Genomic DNA, 17,714 nt, shown 5'->3' with positions numbered 1-17,714 from the left:
TCATGGGGCCCCCGGGCAATAGGGGATCTTGGGGCCCCTGTGTCCTTGTCCAAACTCAAAAAAGCCTATGAAAAAGGTACCAGGGGCATCTCATGGGGCCCTCTACTGACCCTGGGGCCCTTGGGCAGTGCCCGAGTTTCCAAATGGTCAGTCCACCCCTGCCCCTGCCTTACAGGGTCAACAGTTCAAATCCCAAACACAACACTACCTGTGTAGAGATTGAATGTTCTGCCTGTGCTTGCATGGGTTTCATCCATCAATACTCTGGTTTCCTCCCACTCTCCAAAACATATCTGGTAAATTAATTGGCTCCTCTCTAAATTGGCCCCTAGTACGTATGTATGAAAGGGACCTTGGATTGCAAGCTCCTTGGTGACAGGGACAAATGTAATTTTACAATATATGTAAAGCAGTGGGTAACTGTTGGTGCTATATACAACGACGAATCGTAAAATTATGACCAACCGTCTAATATTGAATAGGTCCTCCTTTTGCCCCAGAAATAGCCCAGACCCATCAAGGCATGGATGTCATTAGACCTCTGAAGGTATTCAGTGGTATCTGACACTGCCAGCTTAAGAACAAGAAAAATATTTGGCGCACTAAGAAGAAAAAGCACTTTCCTTGTCTGTGCTGGTGGTTCCCAGTACTTCCTGGTCGGTGTGGATCCTCAGGGCAGGCGGGAGTGATGTCAGCTCTAGGTATGGCACACGTTCGGAACATGCATGCTCTTTCATCAGACCATAGAGGGGGCATATATTGGCAAATGATAGTGGTAGACTATAGGGCCCAGCCAACTCATGGAGAGACCCAAGTGTCATCATAGGTTAGTACAAAACACATATCAAGCCTCCATGTCTTAAACTAATTAGACTAAGCACTCTTAGCACTCTTCTGGCACAGTGATTGACACCAGTTGACAAGCGCTCATTTGACTACTACTATTGTGAGTTGCCAATTTTGTGGAATAAATTATTTGCCTGTATTGCTGCACTTAGATGGTGCTGCTTCTCTCTCTTTTATGACTATGCCAGCTTGCCTTCTTCCCATAGTGCATCCTGGTGTCATCTCTTCCCAAGGTAAGCAAAACACACGCACTTGACCATCCACATGAAAAGAAAATGTGACCAGGCCACCTTCTTTCATAGCTCCGAGGTCTAGTTCTGATGCTCATGTGTCCATCGTAGGCACTTCTGGCTGTGGATATGGGTTAGCATGGGCATTCTGACCAGTCTGCGGCTACACAGCCCTGGAGATCTGGAGAATTTGGAGGCCAAGTCAACAACTCATTGTTGTTTTCCTCAAACCATTCTTGAATTCATCAGACCAGGCCTCCTTTTTCCATTGATCTGTAGTCCAGTTCTGATGCTCACGTGCCCAATGCAAGTCCTTATTCACCTCTCTAACATTAGGCATTGTGGAGAAATTAATCTTTAAAGTTCACAACAGAGGCCTTAAAATATCAGCTCTCTCGCCCTGATCTTCTATGGAGAGCAGAATCTTGGCAGGTGGGCAGTCCTCTCATGTATTTACAATTCAGGTGCATCTAAGCTGCTAAAAACCGAACTTTAGAGCCTTTGTTGTAATCTTTCAGGATGATACAAGGCCATTCACAATGTCGCCTACATAACTGACCTGATACCCAGATACTACCCTACCCGTGCCCTCCGCTCCTCACAGGACCTCCTGCTCTCTAGCTCCCGTACTCCTCCTCCCACGCCCAATTGCAGGACTTCTCCAGGACTTCCCCCATCCTCTGGAACTCCCTACCCCAATCCATCAGACTGTCACCTACCCTCCTCACCTTCAGGCGCATCCTGAAAACCCTCCTCTTCAGGGAAGCCTACCCCAACCTCACCTGACACCCGACCTCACCTAACAACTAACCTCCTCCACTCCTCCCACCACTCCATCCCCCACAGCCATCTCCTCCTGTACCACCTTCCCTTCCCTCCTAGATTGTAAGCTCGAAAGAGCAGGGCCCTCGAACCCCTCGTGTATTGTATTACTGTCTTGTCTCATGTTATGTCCCCCTTGCTACTGTACAGCGCTGAGCAAACCCTTTGGCGCTATATAAATACTGTATAATAATAATAATAATTAGCTCCACAGTACCTGTAGCTACAGAGGTGATGGTTTGCTGTGAAGATATCTTACTGATTGTTAAGAATAGATACTCTGGGCTCAGGTGCAACTTAAAGGTTAGGCTAGGTGTAAGAGGGTTAGGTGTCAGGGTCAGGACTAGTTTACCCTAGTATCAAAGCTTACATACTGTCCCATGCATTGCTCAGGTATTGACAGAACATTTTGGTGAATCTTTATCTTTGCAACATAAACAAATCAAACCATCTTTTATCAAAGACAACCTCCAAAACTAGGAACGCAATTTTGTTTGGTTGAGCCTTGTTTCTAACACCAATCCTGGTCTGTTCTGAAACGTCAGTCAGTTGTGTGCAGACATTATGGCTTTGGACAAAAAAAGAACCCCATCTCAAGCTACTGTATAATGGCACCTTAGATGGAAAATCTTTTCCAAACAGGCAGAAAAAAGAGGGGGGGGGAGGGATCACTGCATTCAGTAGGTGGGTGCTATTGAACGCAGTAAACAAAAAGTTTTTTCTCAGCAAAGAAAGTAAGACTGATCTGGTAAACCTTAAAAAGAGCGCAGGACGCCATCTGCTGGATAGAAATGGAATTATAACCTAATATTTTTTAAAATTATATTATACTTCTGGACAATAAAGAAATGATATACAAAATCACTGTATTGTCCCTTTATCAATGAGGCAACCATAGGTCTGGGAATATAAAAAACGCAATGTACAATGTCAGTTACATAGTTAGTCAGGTAGGATAAAGGCTCCTCCCTCACAATTATTATCTTTTGTATCACTTGCTCCTCCCTTTTAGGTTGTGTGCTCTCATGAACAGGGCCCTTCTAACTTCCTTGTCTTGTATGGTTTTGTAAGTGTACCATCGCCATTTATTTTATCAAGCTCTGTGCAAACTGTTGGCGCTATACAGTATAAATCCTTTACTAGAATAATAATAAAATGATAATGATACAGTATATGGACCATTTTGAATTTATACCAGTGAAATATTAATGCAAATATTTCTATCATTTCAGTTACAGGATGTTTTGTGAATGTTGCATTGGCTAGGAAAGAACATAAAGGAAGAAAAAATTCCTTCTTGACCCCATAAGGCAATTATATCTTATCTGGATCAACAAACTACCATGTAATCACTTATACAAAAAACAATAACCGGTTGTCTTATGGATGTGGCATTGGCCATACCTAGTCTTTAGTCTGTAGGTTAATAATCTATTCTGCTACCACAGAGACTTATGAACCTCAAAAACAAGACAGCTGTGAAGATCTTTGAGTTGGCAGGACTAACCAATGACAGACAGCTTGCCCCATTCCTCTTCTCCATCTTCTTAATTGTTTACTTAATCTCAATTTTGGCGAATGCTGGCATGATGGTCTTGATCCTTAAATCTTCTTGTCTCCAGACTCCGATGTACTACTTCCTGAGCTTCCTCTCTTTGGTGGACCTCCTATACTCCTCTGTTATAACACCTAAAATGCTGGCGGACCTTCTATCCCAGAGCAAGACCATATCATTTAATGGCTGTGCAATACAATTTTTCTTCTTTGCTATAATGGCAGTCACGGAATCTCTCCTACTTTCAACTATGTCGTATGACCGATATGTAGCTATCTGCCAACCTCTATGTTATGTCTCAATAATGACCAAGAAGAGATGCTTGAACCTGATTCTACTCGTCTTCAAAGTTGGTTGCTTGCAGTCTGTAGTACAAACCAGCTGCATCTTCACTTTAGAATATTGTGGACCAAACTTTATAAACCACTTTTACTGTGATGGCCCACCCCTGTTCAAATTGTCCTGCTCCGATACTTTTTGGTGTGATTTGATAGCCTTCTTCTTTGTAAGTATTTGTGGTGCAGGGTCATTGATGACTATCTTGGTCTCCTATACACTCATTGTTTTGTCTATTCTTTGTATGAAGTCCAGGAAAGGCCAACAGAAAGCCTTTAATACATGCTCCTCACATATTATGTGCCTCTCTATCTTCTACGGGACAGTTTTCTTTATCTATTTGCGTCCTACAGATCACAGCTTTGAGGAACAAGACAGAGTGGTTTCCATATTGTATACAGTACTGATACCTATGCTCAACCCTCTTATATACAGTCTGAGGAACCAAGATGTGAAACAGGTCATCAAGAAAGCAATACATATAAAACCCTGATTTAGTCAGCTTTTAGCATCTAAGTTAGAAGATTCTTCAGAGAAAAACTTGGAGACGGTCATTTCTAATTCTACAGCTGTTTTGAGATGTATATCAGGAATGTACAGACCAGTCAGCCTAACACCAATAGTGTGAAAGATATTTGAGAGACTGGTAATAGAATCAGAAATAAAGGGATCAAAAGTGACAACCAGCATGGATTTATGAAAAATTGTTCTTGTTACACCTGTTACCATTCTATGAGGAAGTAAGTGAGAAATTGGATGGTGGAAGTCCAGTGGAAGTAGTTCATCATGATTTTTCTAAGGCAGTTGATACTGTACCTCATGAACATTTAATCTATAAAATAAAATCTATTGGAGGTGATGAAATCATATGTACAAGAATAGGAAACAGATTACATGAACAGGTCCAGAGAGCAGTGAGAAATTACTCATTCTCTGAATGATCTAAAGTTGTGAGTGGTGTTCCCCAGGGTTCTATGTTGGGGCCATTGCTGTTCAATTTGTTTATGAATGATACAGAGGTTGGAATTAGGAAGCTCAATTTCGGTGTTTGCTGATGATACCAAATTATGCCAGGAAACAATTTCATCACAGGATGTAGCATGTTTACAGGAAGACCTTGATAAAATAGAGGGTTGGGCTGCTACCTGGCAGATGAGGTCCAACACTGAGAAATGTACAGTTATGCATTTGGGTGCCAAAAATACACATTAGGAGGGGCTCCCCTGGGAGAGTCAGTGAGGGAAAAGGATCTAGGGGTGCTTATAGATCACAGACTTAGCAATGGCATGAAATTCCAAGCTAACCAAGCTAGCAAATGACTCTCATGCATTCCAGAGATGCACTTATACACTTGGATGCCAAAAATTCACATTAGGAGGGGCTCCCCTGGGAGAGTCAGTGAGGGAAAAGGATCTAGGGGTGCTTATAGATCACAGACTTTGCAGTGGCATGAAATGCCAAGCTAACCAAGCTAGCAAATTACTTTCATGCATTCCAGAGATAAATCTACTTTGTTGAATTTAAAAGAGTTCAGCGAAGGGCAACAATATTAATAAGGGGGATAGACGACCTCAGCTATGAGGATCAATTTCATAGATTATAATTATTCACTCTGGAGAAAAGGTGCCTAAAAAGGATATGATTACAATGTACAAATACTGTATATCAAAGGTGACTTCAGTAACTGTAATAAACGGTTTACTTTAATGCCTCTGAAGGAAAGACATGGCAACAATTTGACCCTGGCTCTGATTCCCTGGGGCGCAAGGCTCCTGACAGGGACTGGGGTACTCCTTTCATTGGGAGGCCTGCCAAAGCAAAGCCTAACCAAGTAGTAGGTGGGCCCAAAAGGAGACTCCATAGGAGGGGGAGAACCTGACCAAAAGGCCATTCCCCACCAAGATTTTCAGGACAAGTCTGAGGACATACACCCTGCTAGTTAAGGTGAGTAAAGAGCAAAAGTGCTGTTCAAAATATGAACAAAAAAAACAAGGACGCAAAAAAAGGGAAAAGGGTCAGTGCTTCATGCCACTGTATAATAGAATGGTGCGCCCTTAAGCCAGTATACATATTCCTCTATCCTAGCAAAAAGGCCCTGCCTAGGGGGCAGGTGTAAAGAAAGCATGCATTAGTGCAGTGGCCTTGGGTTTAGATACACTTTAAAGCTTAACTACAGGAATTAGCAGTCATACTATGAGTTATGTCCAAAAAGTTTCTGCCACCTCATGGACTTCTCTCTTTATTTTACTTCAGACAGATTTATTGTGCTACAGGAAGATAACTTCTGGAGCTCTGATGCTAGCCACTGCGGTCTTAGCTCCTTCAAATGTAGAGTTGATGCAGCTGCATTGCCCACCCCTCCCCTCCTCCTGCCCAATCACAGAAGCCTTTGTAATATGTTGTCAGGAACCATAAACCAGGCAGAGACAGAAAGTGCAGTTAAAGTCACACCTTTAATGAAATAGCAAAAATAACACAGTTCAGGAACGTAGTAAAAAACATAGTCAGGATTTGGATGCCAGAGCGGGTAATCAGATGAGCTGGGGTCAGGAAAACAGAAGTCAGCATAGCCAGGAGCAAAAACCAGGAACAGGAGTCAGAAGAGAAGTTAGCCAGACCAACTTGTATACAGGAACACGGGCAGAAACACACTGGAGATCTCAGACCACAGAAGGACAAGGAGGAAATGAGCTAAGCTGCTAAAATAGCAAAAAGTGCTGGCTGGACTATTGAGGCAGGTAATGGTATCCAGGTGAGTCACTGTAGAGACAACGAGTGGCTGGTAATTAACCGACAGCAGAGCAGCTTCTGAGCACTGAAAGAAAAGAGCTGCTCCTTAAGTAGCAGGAGTCAAGCCCTGACATACACTATATTGGCAAATGTATTGGGATACCCCTCCAAATCATTTGATTCAGATGTTCCCATCACCTCCATGGCCATAGGTGAATATAGTCAAGCCCCTAGGCATGCAGACTGTTTCTTCAAACATTGGTGAAAGAATGGGTCGCTCTCAGGAGCTCAGTGACTCCAAGCGTGGGCCCGTGATAGGTGGCCACCTGTGTAATAGGTCCATCCGTGACATTTCTTGGCTACTAAATATTCCACGCTCAACTGTTAGTGGGATTATAACAAAGTGGAAGCAACTGGGAACAACAGCAACTCAGTCACCAAGTGGTAGGCCACGTAAAATGACAGAGCGGGGTCAGCGCATGCTGAAGCGCACAGTGCGCAGAAGTCGCCAACTGTCTGCAGAGTCAATAGCTAAAGACCTCCAAACTTGGTGTGGCCTTCAGATGAGCCCAACAACAGTGCGTAGAGAGCTTCATGGAATGGGTTTACATGGCCGAGCAGCTGCATCCAAGCATTCTTATCCGACATCAGTGTCTGACCTCACAAATGTGCTTCTGGAAGAATGGTCAGACCTTCCCATAGACACCCTCCTAAACCTTGTGGATGGCCTTCCCTGAAGAGATGAAGTTGTTATAGCTGCAAAGGGCGGGGCCAACTCAATACTGAACCTTACAGATTAAGACTGGGATGCAATTAAAGTTCATGTGCGTGTAAGGGCAGGCGGCCCAATACTTTTGGCAATATAGTGTATATCATAACAGTCTAGACAGCTCATATGTGAAAAATTCCCTCCCAACCTTTAAATTCTCCTGAAAGTGTAACAAAAACAGAAGCCGGGTGATACTACAGATAGAAGAGATGTGATATTAAAATGTAAAAATGGTATGACGTCAAGACATCTTCTTTCCGATTTGCTCCTGAAGCCAGCTCCATCTTTGTTAATGGTCCTTTGGTCATGGACAAAAAAATCAGGAAAGCTATTCCAGCAGTATATTACCTACAAAGAGGATTTTTGGGTCCCTTACTGTTTATAAACCTCAAATTGTTTATAGAAAGGCACCAGCACATATAGGAAAATTACAAATTTTAAACCAAACATCATGGGTAGAAAATATAAAATAAACAAAATATTTTTTGAGCCTGCGGTGCTCCTGACGGGGGGCAAGGCACACACAGGTCCACCCAGCTAAAAGGCCCAAAGCTGATCACTGAGCACTAGGTTAGGGACTCTCCTGAAAAGAGACCTCTAAGCCAGGGAAGGAATCTTACGGCCACACGGTGCAGTGCTTAGTCAAAACCCCTGTGAACAAAAAGTGAACCGTGAAATTGCAGCACACAAAAAAAGTGCACAGAGGATAGAGTATGACCAATCCTCTGAAGAGAAAGGACCTCTAATCCTGAACCTCCCGAGGTGCAAGACTCCTGACATAGGCAAGGTACACCATGGTCTACCTAAGCCGAAGCCAGGTGGACCCTACTCCACCAAATACTTGATGACGAGCCTACCGAAGAGAGATGCCTCTGGATGGGGTAAGATGAGGCACCTGAAGGCCAAAGAACCTTCTCCCAACATCAGGGCAGCCGCAGTCCCCCCCCCCCCAGTGACCTGCACCCTCCATCTCTGTGCAAAAACACACAAAAAGACACAAAGGCATTGCAAGTGTTAATGACAAACACATGACAACAGCAAATAAAGCTTCCATGTGCACTACCTAGTGGGTCAGAAGGCCACATCTAAAGGTGAAGGGCAAGTATAGCATGAAGCAACGTGTCCTTGTTCATAAGAAACACCAATGGCGTGATGCACCCCAATGGGCACCCCTGGAATGCCACACACTAGTTTTAATGGAGAAAGCTTTCTTGAAAGCTGACAAGCACAGATATTACACTTGATCTTAGTAAAAAAAGGCTGAAAACTTAAGGGGCACACATCCTCCCTTTGACCTCAGGGTAAGGCAAGGTAGCAGTGCTCAAATCAGGAGGCGCTGGGCCACTCAGAGCCCTCTACACCAGGGGAATACTCCCGACCCTACCATACCAAGTGGGTGTGGAAAGAAGAATAAAGCAACCGAATGCATGTACTCCTGCACTGGACAGTGGACTCCACAATGTCAAAATCCCCACGAGTATGAAAGGAATGCAAGCCTTGCTACCCTCAACGGACCAGGGAAATACAAAGAGAACTGTATATAAGAAACAAAGAGAGGGCACACGGGCCTAGCGCATTACCTTTAAAAATTACATTTATTATAAATAGTAAAATACTCACAAGAAAAATCAAATCAAATGGAAAGCATGTCACAAAGGATGCAATGTGGTCCAAAACCCCTGGAAGTGGTCTGTTGGGGGACTGTAGACCTCTAGATAGCTGGTGACTGATGCTTTTCGATGTTGTACCTCTTCCTCAGAGCCAGTCATACCAACTGGGTGCTTAATTTTGTTTCTTTCCCATGAGAAGGGCCCTCAGGACCCCTATCATACCCACAGGGATACTATACAGACCAGCCAAAAGGCCAGAACGATGGTGGAGCACCCATACTGGACACTGATAAGAACAGATTTTGCACTTGATCTTAGCCAAAAGGCAGAGAATACGCAACATACCTGTTAGAATACCCATGCGGACCCCAGTATGTGGGATGCACAAGTATAAAACTTCATATAAGATTAGAAGAACATATCAGTAGCATAAACAAGGGATTAAGGAACCATAGTTTATCCAGATTCTTTTGAGTATTCCGAGCAAGGGATCAGTGCCAGATTACCAAATAAGCAGAGTAGGTATTGGCAAATAGGCCCCACACTGTTTAAGAGCCCCATGACAATTGATTAAAATAATATTGATTTGATCTTGAAGTCAAGTCAAAGTTGGTAACAAATAACAGTGGAGATAAGGACAGCTGCAGGTACACAAAAGAGCACAATAATCTGGCAAACAGGAAGTGCAAAGGCATGGCTTAAATCAAGTTCATGGGAAGTTGATGGCAGGAGCAAAAAGCTCAAGGTTCACCCAAAACAAAGGCCAAAGCAAGAAGGTCCAAAGGATCAAACAGTGTGCTGTATAGCATCTCAGGTGGCTCAGCAGAAGGGGCCACTGTTGGATATAGCAGAGGTTGTAGGTTCAGATCCAGATCCTGAGAAGCAGCCGACGTGCACACTACTTAGTTTATTATTATCCCACTAGATTTCACACACAAGAAATGTCCAGAAGCATCTAGGTGGGCCCCAAGGTTTCAACTGCCTAGGGTCCTCCACAGGGTTCAATAGTGCACTGCTAGGCATCTGGGCCAAATGAAGTGTGGCCTTGATGAGGTCCCAGGACATTGGGGAGGATCCACTATGACAAAGGAAATTTGAAGGAATAAAAATAAGTGGACAATATAAACCTGATACCAAAAGGACTTACAGTAATTTTGATTTGGATCTAATTTGTTTCCTGTCTAAAAACATTTGGTGAAAACATTCTTGTATAGGAGGCTTATTTGATGGTGTGTTTAATATAAAATCATCTTTAGTGGGAATTACTTGTGTTCATTTTATCTAAATTTTTCTAATTGATGGTTTAAATCAGTGGTCTCCAAACTGTGGCCCTGGGGCCAGATGCGGCCCTTTACTTGCCTCTATCCAGCCCTTGGGACACTATTTTTCCAACTGACACCAATGATGAGGAACCATCCTCCAACTGGCACCATTAACGGGGCACTCTTCTTCCCACTGACACCATCGATGGGGCACTATTCCTCCTGCTAAAACCAACAATGGTCCACTATTCCTCCTGTTAAAACCAACAATGGTCCACTATTCCTCCTGTTAAAACCAATGGTGGGGCAATGTTTACTCCCACTGATGCTGGGACATTTTCTCCTCACACTGGCCACAGTCCGGCCCCCTAAAGTCTGAAGGACAGTAAACTGGCCCCTTGTTTAAAAAGTTTGGAGACCCCAGTGTTAAATAATGGACCAATTCTTATTGGATGCCTCTAGAGTGGTTCCAAATGCATATTTTTATTCATTTTCATTTAATTTAGCTAGTGTTCCACCGATGAAAGGAAACCACTCACTAATTGGCTTCATTGCGATTTATAATAATTGCGGCACCTGGGACTGATGGTAATTATTTTTCTGGATAAATCACATAAAACATCTCTTCATATACAGCATTGGGAAACTCTGTAGATCCTGACAGTCATATCTCAGAGAGGTAAGAGAGCAAAACACGAGAGCAAACAAGTCCTGTTGTTCCTCAAAATACAATTCTATTCTATGAATCCCTCTATTCCTCCATGACCCCCAAATGTACAAAAATCCACAAAATATATCTAAGGCCAAGTTTATTGTGATGAACTAAGAGAACAGAGGACCCAATGTGTGGGGTGCTTATTGAGGGGTATTAAGCACACAGGATCCAACATGTGGGGTGCGTACTGAGGGATATTAAGCGCACAGGACCCAACGTGTGGAGTACTTATTGAGGGGTATTAAGCACACAGGACCCAACATGTGGGGTGCTTACTGAGGGGTATTAAGCACACAGGACCCAATGTGTGGGGTGCTCATTGAGGGGTATTAAGCACACAGGACCCAACGTGTGGGGTGCTTATTGAGGATTATTAAGTGCACATGTGGGGTGCTTACTGAGTGGTATTACGCTCACAGGACCCAATGTGTGGAGTGGTTACTGAGAGGTATTAAGCAGACAGGACCCAATGTGTGCGGTGTTTATGGAGGGGGATTCAGCGCACAGGACCCAATGCGTGGGGTGCTTACTGAAGGGTATTAGGCGCACAGTACCCAACATGTGGGTTGCTTACTGAGGGGTATTAACCATACAGGACCCAATGTGTGGGGTGCTTACTCAGGGGTATTAAGCATATATGACCCAGCATGTAGGATGCTTATTGAGGGGTATTAAGCACACAGGACCCAACATGTGGGGTGTTTATTGAGGGGTATTAAGCGCACAGGACCCAACATGTGGGGTGCTTACTGAGGGGTATTAAGCACACAGGACCCAACATGTAGGGTGCTTATTGTGGGGTAATAAGCGCAAACGACCCAACGTGTGGGGTGTTTATTGAGGGTTATTAAACGTACAGGAACCAACATGTGGGGTGCTTATTGAGGGAGATTAGGCGCACAGGACCCAACGTGTGGGGAGCTTATTGAGGGGGATTCAGCTCACAGAACCCAACGTGTGGGGTGCTTATTAAGGAGGATTCAGCACACAGGACCCAACATGTGGGGTGCTTACTGAAGGGTATTAAGGGCACAGGACCCAACGTGTGGGGTGCCTATTGAGGGGTATTAAGCACACAGGACCCAATGCGTGGGGTGCTTATTGAGGGGTATTAAGTTCACAGGAACCAACGTGTAGGGTGCTTATTGAGGGGGATTAGGCGCACAGGACCCAATGTGTGGGTACTTATTGAGGGGGTTTCAACACTCAGCAGGGCAGAAGGGACCAAGAAGGAAGGCACAAATATACATATGTATTTTTATAACAAGGTTCTGATAATTAAATTTAGGAGGACTGGGGTGCCACCAGCTTCAGCAACGACTGCACTCCCAGATAGGGTTGCCACCTCATCCCTTTAAAACCGAACACATATTAATGACACGGGTTCTGTGGTTGGTTAAGGTGGTAATTAAACTCCCTTAGTGCCTTATCTGCATTAAATTATCCTCAGAACCCGGGTCATTCATATGTGTTCCGGTTTAAAGGAATGAGGTGGTCCCAGCAGTTGTAACCCAAGCTTACAACCAGGACTTGTCTTATGCCAATGGTAAAGCATTGTGGTGGCACAATCATAGTTTGGGAGGCCATATCTTAGTATTCAGCAAGCGCCAGCATCACCTTGAAAGGTAGAGTCACCGCTAGCGACTATGTCAAATTTTGGCTGACCATGTGCACCAGGAATTTGGGCTCAGGTCTGTGATTGCTGAACCTCCTATACATTATAACAGCCAATGTAGAAACGAGTATACTATAGTTTATTCCAGTGATATTCATGGAGACGCTCATGGCTCAGGGTCTTACAATGTCTGCACCATGAGGTGCACATGGTCAGCCAAACTTTGACATAGTCGCTAGCGGTGACTCTACCTTTCAAGGTGATGATGGTACTTGCTAAGATATGGCCTCCAAAACCATGATTGTGCCACCACAATGCTTTACCGTTGGCATAAGCCAAGTCCTGGTTGTAGCTTGGGTTGGTGTTCGCCACACAAACATGTCTGGTGGTTGGGAACAGTGTGCAGCTCGTTTCACCGGACCATATTACAGTCTTTCATTGATCGATAGTCTACGAAGTATGGGTGTTGCCCCTCTCCTCTTCTAAGCATTAATATTGGTTTCTAGTGGTTTGGCAATTGCAGCTCGACTGTATATGTTTTGCTTATGGAGTTCCCTCTCCACACAGTGTTTGTGGACCAGGGCACGTGAAGACTGAGATTGAGCTCTGCAGTCACTTTTGCAGCAGTTGTTTTCTTATTCCGGGTCACAATCCTGCGCAATGTCCTTTTGTCTCTCTCGGTCAGTTGACCATGTCAGCCGTGCTTATGCTCATTAGATGACGTTTCCCCAGAAACTGTATATGCCGCCATAACCTTTGATACTGCACCTTACGACACAGCAAATAAGTTGGCAACTTCAGTCACAGAGGCACCAGCTAAGCGGCACCAACAATTTGCCCTCTTTGAAGCTTAGTAAGCTCTGACATGACTCCATATTACTGGCAGAGCACCCAGTGATTGATGAAAGTAAGGCTTCCCACCTAGGTGTCTCATCACACAGTGGAAGTAAAAGAATGTTACATCATTCCAGCTTTCAATGCGAAACATTTCGTCACTTTCACACCTGCAAATCATGTAGTGTTTCCATAATTTTGTATAATCCCTGTAATTGTTAAGGTTAGGGGAGGTGAAAGATAAATGTTATAGACTGGTTGAGGCCATTGCTGCGGAGAGCGAAATTTAGGTTTTCCCTGAGCAATAAAAACCCCACTCATGTCCAAATGTTGAGTACCAGATTTTTGGTGACTTAAAGTGATGTACCATTTTAAATTAACATCATTGATTTTTTTTTTTTTGCCTAGGATTCACCATTGATGTCCATGGAAGATGGCCCTTCCATTTAGTTTATAGTGCAGATGCACAATGGCAGCTTCACTTGCTATAGGTGAGTCTGGACCTTTAGTGCACTATTGTATCTCTCTGGAAGATGCAGCTACTTTAAGGTAAGCTTGATCTCAGTTTACGCCAGGGGTCTCCAAACTTTCTAAACAAAGGGCAGTTAGCTGTCCTTTAAACATGGCCAGTGGGAGTAGAAAATGTCCTGCAATCAGTGGGAGTAAACAATGCCCCATCATTGATATTAGGGGGAGTAATAGTCCCCATCGTTGATATCAATAGGAGGAATGGTTCCCCACCATTGGTATCAGTGGGAGAAATAATGTCCCATTGTTGGTGTTAGTGGGAATAATAATGCCCCATCATTGGTGTCAGTGGGAGGAATAGTGCCCCATCATTGGTGTCAGTGGGATGTATAGTGCCCCATCGTTGGTGTCAGAAACTATGCCTCACTGTTGCTGACAGTGGGGGAATAATGACCCAAGGGCTGGATAAAAGCAAGCAAAGGGCCATATCTAGCCACTGGGCTGCAGTTTGGAGACCACTGGTTAATTCAGAGCACATTTTACAAAGGCACTTAATGTGTTTGTATGTCTTACAGTTGAAGCATGACTAAACCCAAAATTAAAAAAATTAAAACATTGCAGCTTACCAGTCCCTAGAATTTTATTTTTGCAGGATACAAAAACACCTCTTGATCCTGCCAGATATGCGGCACCCTGTCACCTCCTGTAACTGGAAGCATATAGCAATCTTAAATTCCATGCCTAAACTACTTATCCCCCATGTAATGTATATGAACAAAGACATGAGTATTTGTACTTCAGCTTGACCGTTCTCAACTTTTTACCCTGGAGGAACCCTTGAAATTATTTTGTTGGTCAGTGGAGAATTCCCTCCTTGCATTGGTGGTCAATTGAGAAATGTCATCTTGAACTGGGGGTAATTGAAGAATTCCCCCCCCCTCTTGAATTGGTGGTCAGTTGAGAATTTCCCCCTTTAATTGGCAGTCAGTGGAGAATTGCCCCTTGACTTGGTGGTTGAGAAATGTCCTCTTGAATTGGTGGTCAGTGGAAAAATGTCCCCTTGAATTGGTGGTCAGTGGAGAAATGTCCCTTTGAATTGGTGGTCAGTGCAGAAATGTCCCCTTGAATTGGTGGTCAGTGGAAATTTCCCCCTTGACTTGGTGGTCAGTGCAGGAAGGCACCCTTGAATTGGTGGCCAGTGGAGAAATGCCCCCTGGAATTGAAAGTTAGTGGAGAATTCCCCCTTTGAATTGGTGGTCAATGGATGAATGTCCCCTTGCATTGGTGGCCAGTGGAGGAAGGCCCCCTTGAATTGTCAGCCAGTGGAGGAATGCCCTCTGAACTGGTGGTCAGTGGAGAATGCCCCCTTAAATGTCTCGTCAGTGGAGAAATGTCCCGTTTACATTGGTGGCCAGTGGGAATTGCCCCTTTGAATTGGTGGAGTGGTGGGGGAGTAAAGGAAAAAGAAGTATATACAGCTAGCATACGGGGTTTAATGCAAACCTGTTGCCTTGGCCTGGACGAGCAAGGCATAGGTTTGCTTTCAGATGGCAACAGACACGAGAGAGTTGTTGCATGTTTTTTTTTTTTTTTTAAAGTGGACCTGTGCTATGTCCACGGACATACTCAGCTTCCCTTCTCTTCCATGCTACTCCAATCAGCCTCCGGGATGAATAGAGTTGGCCCTGTATAAGCTCTAGGTAGTGATTTTGAGTCTACACAGTTCACCCCTGGTGACCATTGCCTCTGGAAATGAAAGTGAGTTGTCTCCAGAACAAAAGGTAAGAAAGTCTTACAATGTCTACACCTACTCCAGGGAAAAGTCTCTAAGTGGGCAATTCCTCTTACTTTGGGCAATTTCCTTGCATTTCCTTGTGTCTTTGGGACGGGAAGTGAAATCACCCTAATGGCACACAACCAGCAAAAAATAAGGTGGTTTTTACTCTTCTATACTGTATCCAAAACCATACATACATAAATGAACTTGTACTGGGTATCAATTGAAAAAATTAAAAATCTCTTAGAAAAATTTGTACAACATCAAACTGTTAAAGTTGACCTATCAAGAAAATGGAACATCTGCTTTACTCACAGTCTCTCACCGCCGACTACAAATGGCTTAAATAGGACATTCAAAAGGTTTATTTCATCTTTCGAGAGGCAGGCATGTGTAAGAGGGCTGGGTTCCCTGAAACCCACAAGGATGCTCACCAGCTCAATGAAGGAGCCTGCTCTCATGGGATTTGTGCTCATAGTCAGTGAATGTTAGGAAAAATGTCAAACATATATCCACATTCTGCATTCTATAGATAGATAGATAGATAGATTGATTTTACTATTTTTATTTCTTTTGTGTTGCAAGCTCTTGACCTGTAATTTATACTTCCACTACAGACAACATAATGGCGGTCATCAACAGGACTCAAGTTAGCTTCTTCCTATTTTCTGGACTGACCAATGATGGAAGACTTGTCCCGTTCCTCTTCATCTTCTTCATGCTTGTATATGCTGTGACTCTGGTTGGCAATGCTGGATTGATTACTCTGGTCCAACTCACCTCAAACTTCCACACCCCAATGTACTATTTCTTAAGCTACCTGTCTGCGGTTGACCTGTGCTACTCCTCCGTGATAACGCCTAAGATGCTGTGTGACCTGTGGTCCGATAGAAAGCCCATCTCATACAATGGTTGTGCTGTTCAACTATTTTTCTTTGCTGGCCTGGCAGTCACGGAGGCTCTTCTGCTATCAGGGATGTCGTACGACCGATATGCAGCTATCTGCCACCCTCTCCACTATAACTCAATAATGACCAAAAAGAAGTGCTGGGGTTTGGTCGTCCTGGCTTCATCCATTGGCTTCATGCAGTCCTCAGTGCAGACTAGCTGTGTGTTCAGTCTCCACTACTGTGCATCAAACATTATTGACCACTTTTACTGTGACATCCCTCCACTACTTAAATTGTCCTGCTCTAGAACTTTTCCATGTGACACTGTAACGGTCTTCTTCACATGTTCTTGTGGTATAGGTTCCATGGTGACAGTCCTGTCCTCCTACTCTCTTATCGTGGCTTCTATCTTACGGATGAAATCGGCTGAAGGTAGGCAGAAGGCCTTCAGTACATGCTCTTCACATATCATGTGTATTTCCATCTTCTACGGAACTGTATTTTTCATCTACTTGCGTCCTCCTACTGCTGCGTTTGACAAAAAAGACAAGGTAGCCTCTGTTTTCTATACTGTGATGATACCCATGTTGAATCCACTTATATACAGCCTGAGGAACCAAGAAGTGAGAAAGATTCTAAGAAAGACAATACACAAATCTCACCAATAAAGATCCATCAGAATTCAAACAACTGCCGTTAGATCCATCTCTTATTGTTGCTTGTCCAGTTGACCAGAACAAAGAGGTCCAACTGCCCAGAGCTCCACTTCATCATTATGTGGTTACCTATCCATTACATCTCAAGAACGACCAGGAAAAATGTGTTGGGGGTTTGGTTCTTCATGCTTCTTCCCTGGACTTCTTGTAGATCTTAGTGAAGATCAGTGGTGTATTCAGTCTCCATTAGTGTGAATGGAACATTTTATCCTGCTCTTCCTGGTGCTTGTCCTGTTGAACAGAGAGCTCCAGTTGACCAGGTCAGCAGTACCAGCTGAACAACCACGCTTTATGGGCTCTGAGAATAAAGTGAGCCATCCCAATTCTGGTAACCCAAGGATTCCTAAGGAGATCTCACGTTAAACGGTGTTAAAGTGATCAAATTAAAGAAATAGTCCACAGGCTGTCCCGTGAAGACAAATTTTTCCACAATGCCCCCAGCTAGAGATGAATGCAAGCTTGTTTGCATAGTCTGGGCAAAGGTTCGCTTTACCACTTGCCACCCTTAGGACATACCCGTACATCAGGTATCAGTGGTT

At 43.9% G+C, this 17,714-nt stretch overlaps 2 protein-coding genes and 1 pseudogene across 2 annotated transcripts; 2 read left to right on the top strand and 1 right to left on the bottom strand.

The window, feature by feature from the left end:
* The first annotated feature begins 3,352 nt into the window (after positions 1 to 3,352).
* Positions 3,353 to 4,444, top strand: LOC149434504 (olfactory receptor 5AP2-like). Its single transcript, XM_089663698.1, has one exon. The coding sequence runs from the start codon at positions 3,353 to 3,355 to the stop codon at positions 4,280 to 4,282; it is 930 nt and encodes a 309-aa protein (XP_089519824.1). The 3' UTR covers positions 4,283 to 4,444.
* Positions 4,445 to 9,061: 4,617 nt separating this feature from the next.
* Positions 9,062 to 9,236, bottom strand: LOC149434503 (U2 spliceosomal RNA; annotated as a pseudogene).
* Positions 9,237 to 16,194: 6,958 nt separating this feature from the next.
* Positions 16,195 to 17,278, top strand: LOC149434502 (olfactory receptor 8A1-like). Its single transcript, XM_089663697.1, has one exon. The coding sequence runs from the start codon at positions 16,195 to 16,197 to the stop codon at positions 17,125 to 17,127; it is 933 nt and encodes a 310-aa protein (XP_089519823.1). The 3' UTR covers positions 17,128 to 17,278.
* Positions 17,279 to 17,714: the final 436 nt, after the last annotated feature.

This window comes from Staurois parvus, unplaced genomic scaffold, assembly GCF_062004578.1.
Source record: "Staurois parvus isolate SC_StPar_1 unplaced genomic scaffold, SC_StPar_1.0 ptg001753l, whole genome shotgun sequence".
Lineage (NCBI taxonomy): Eukaryota > Metazoa > Chordata > Amphibia > Anura > Ranidae > Staurois > Staurois parvus.
Note: the sequence above shows the minus strand (reverse complement) of the source record. Positions and strands in the feature narration are given on the sequence as shown.

Excerpts from the sequence above, each read along its gene's own strand:
- LOC149434504 (XM_089663698.1), top strand. The coding sequence starts at position 3,353 with ATGAACCTCAAAAACAAGACAGCTGTGAAGATCTTTGAGTTGGCAGGA.
- LOC149434502 (XM_089663697.1), top strand. The coding sequence starts at position 16,195 with ATGGCGGTCATCAACAGGACTCAAGTTAGCTTCTTCCTATTTTCTGGA.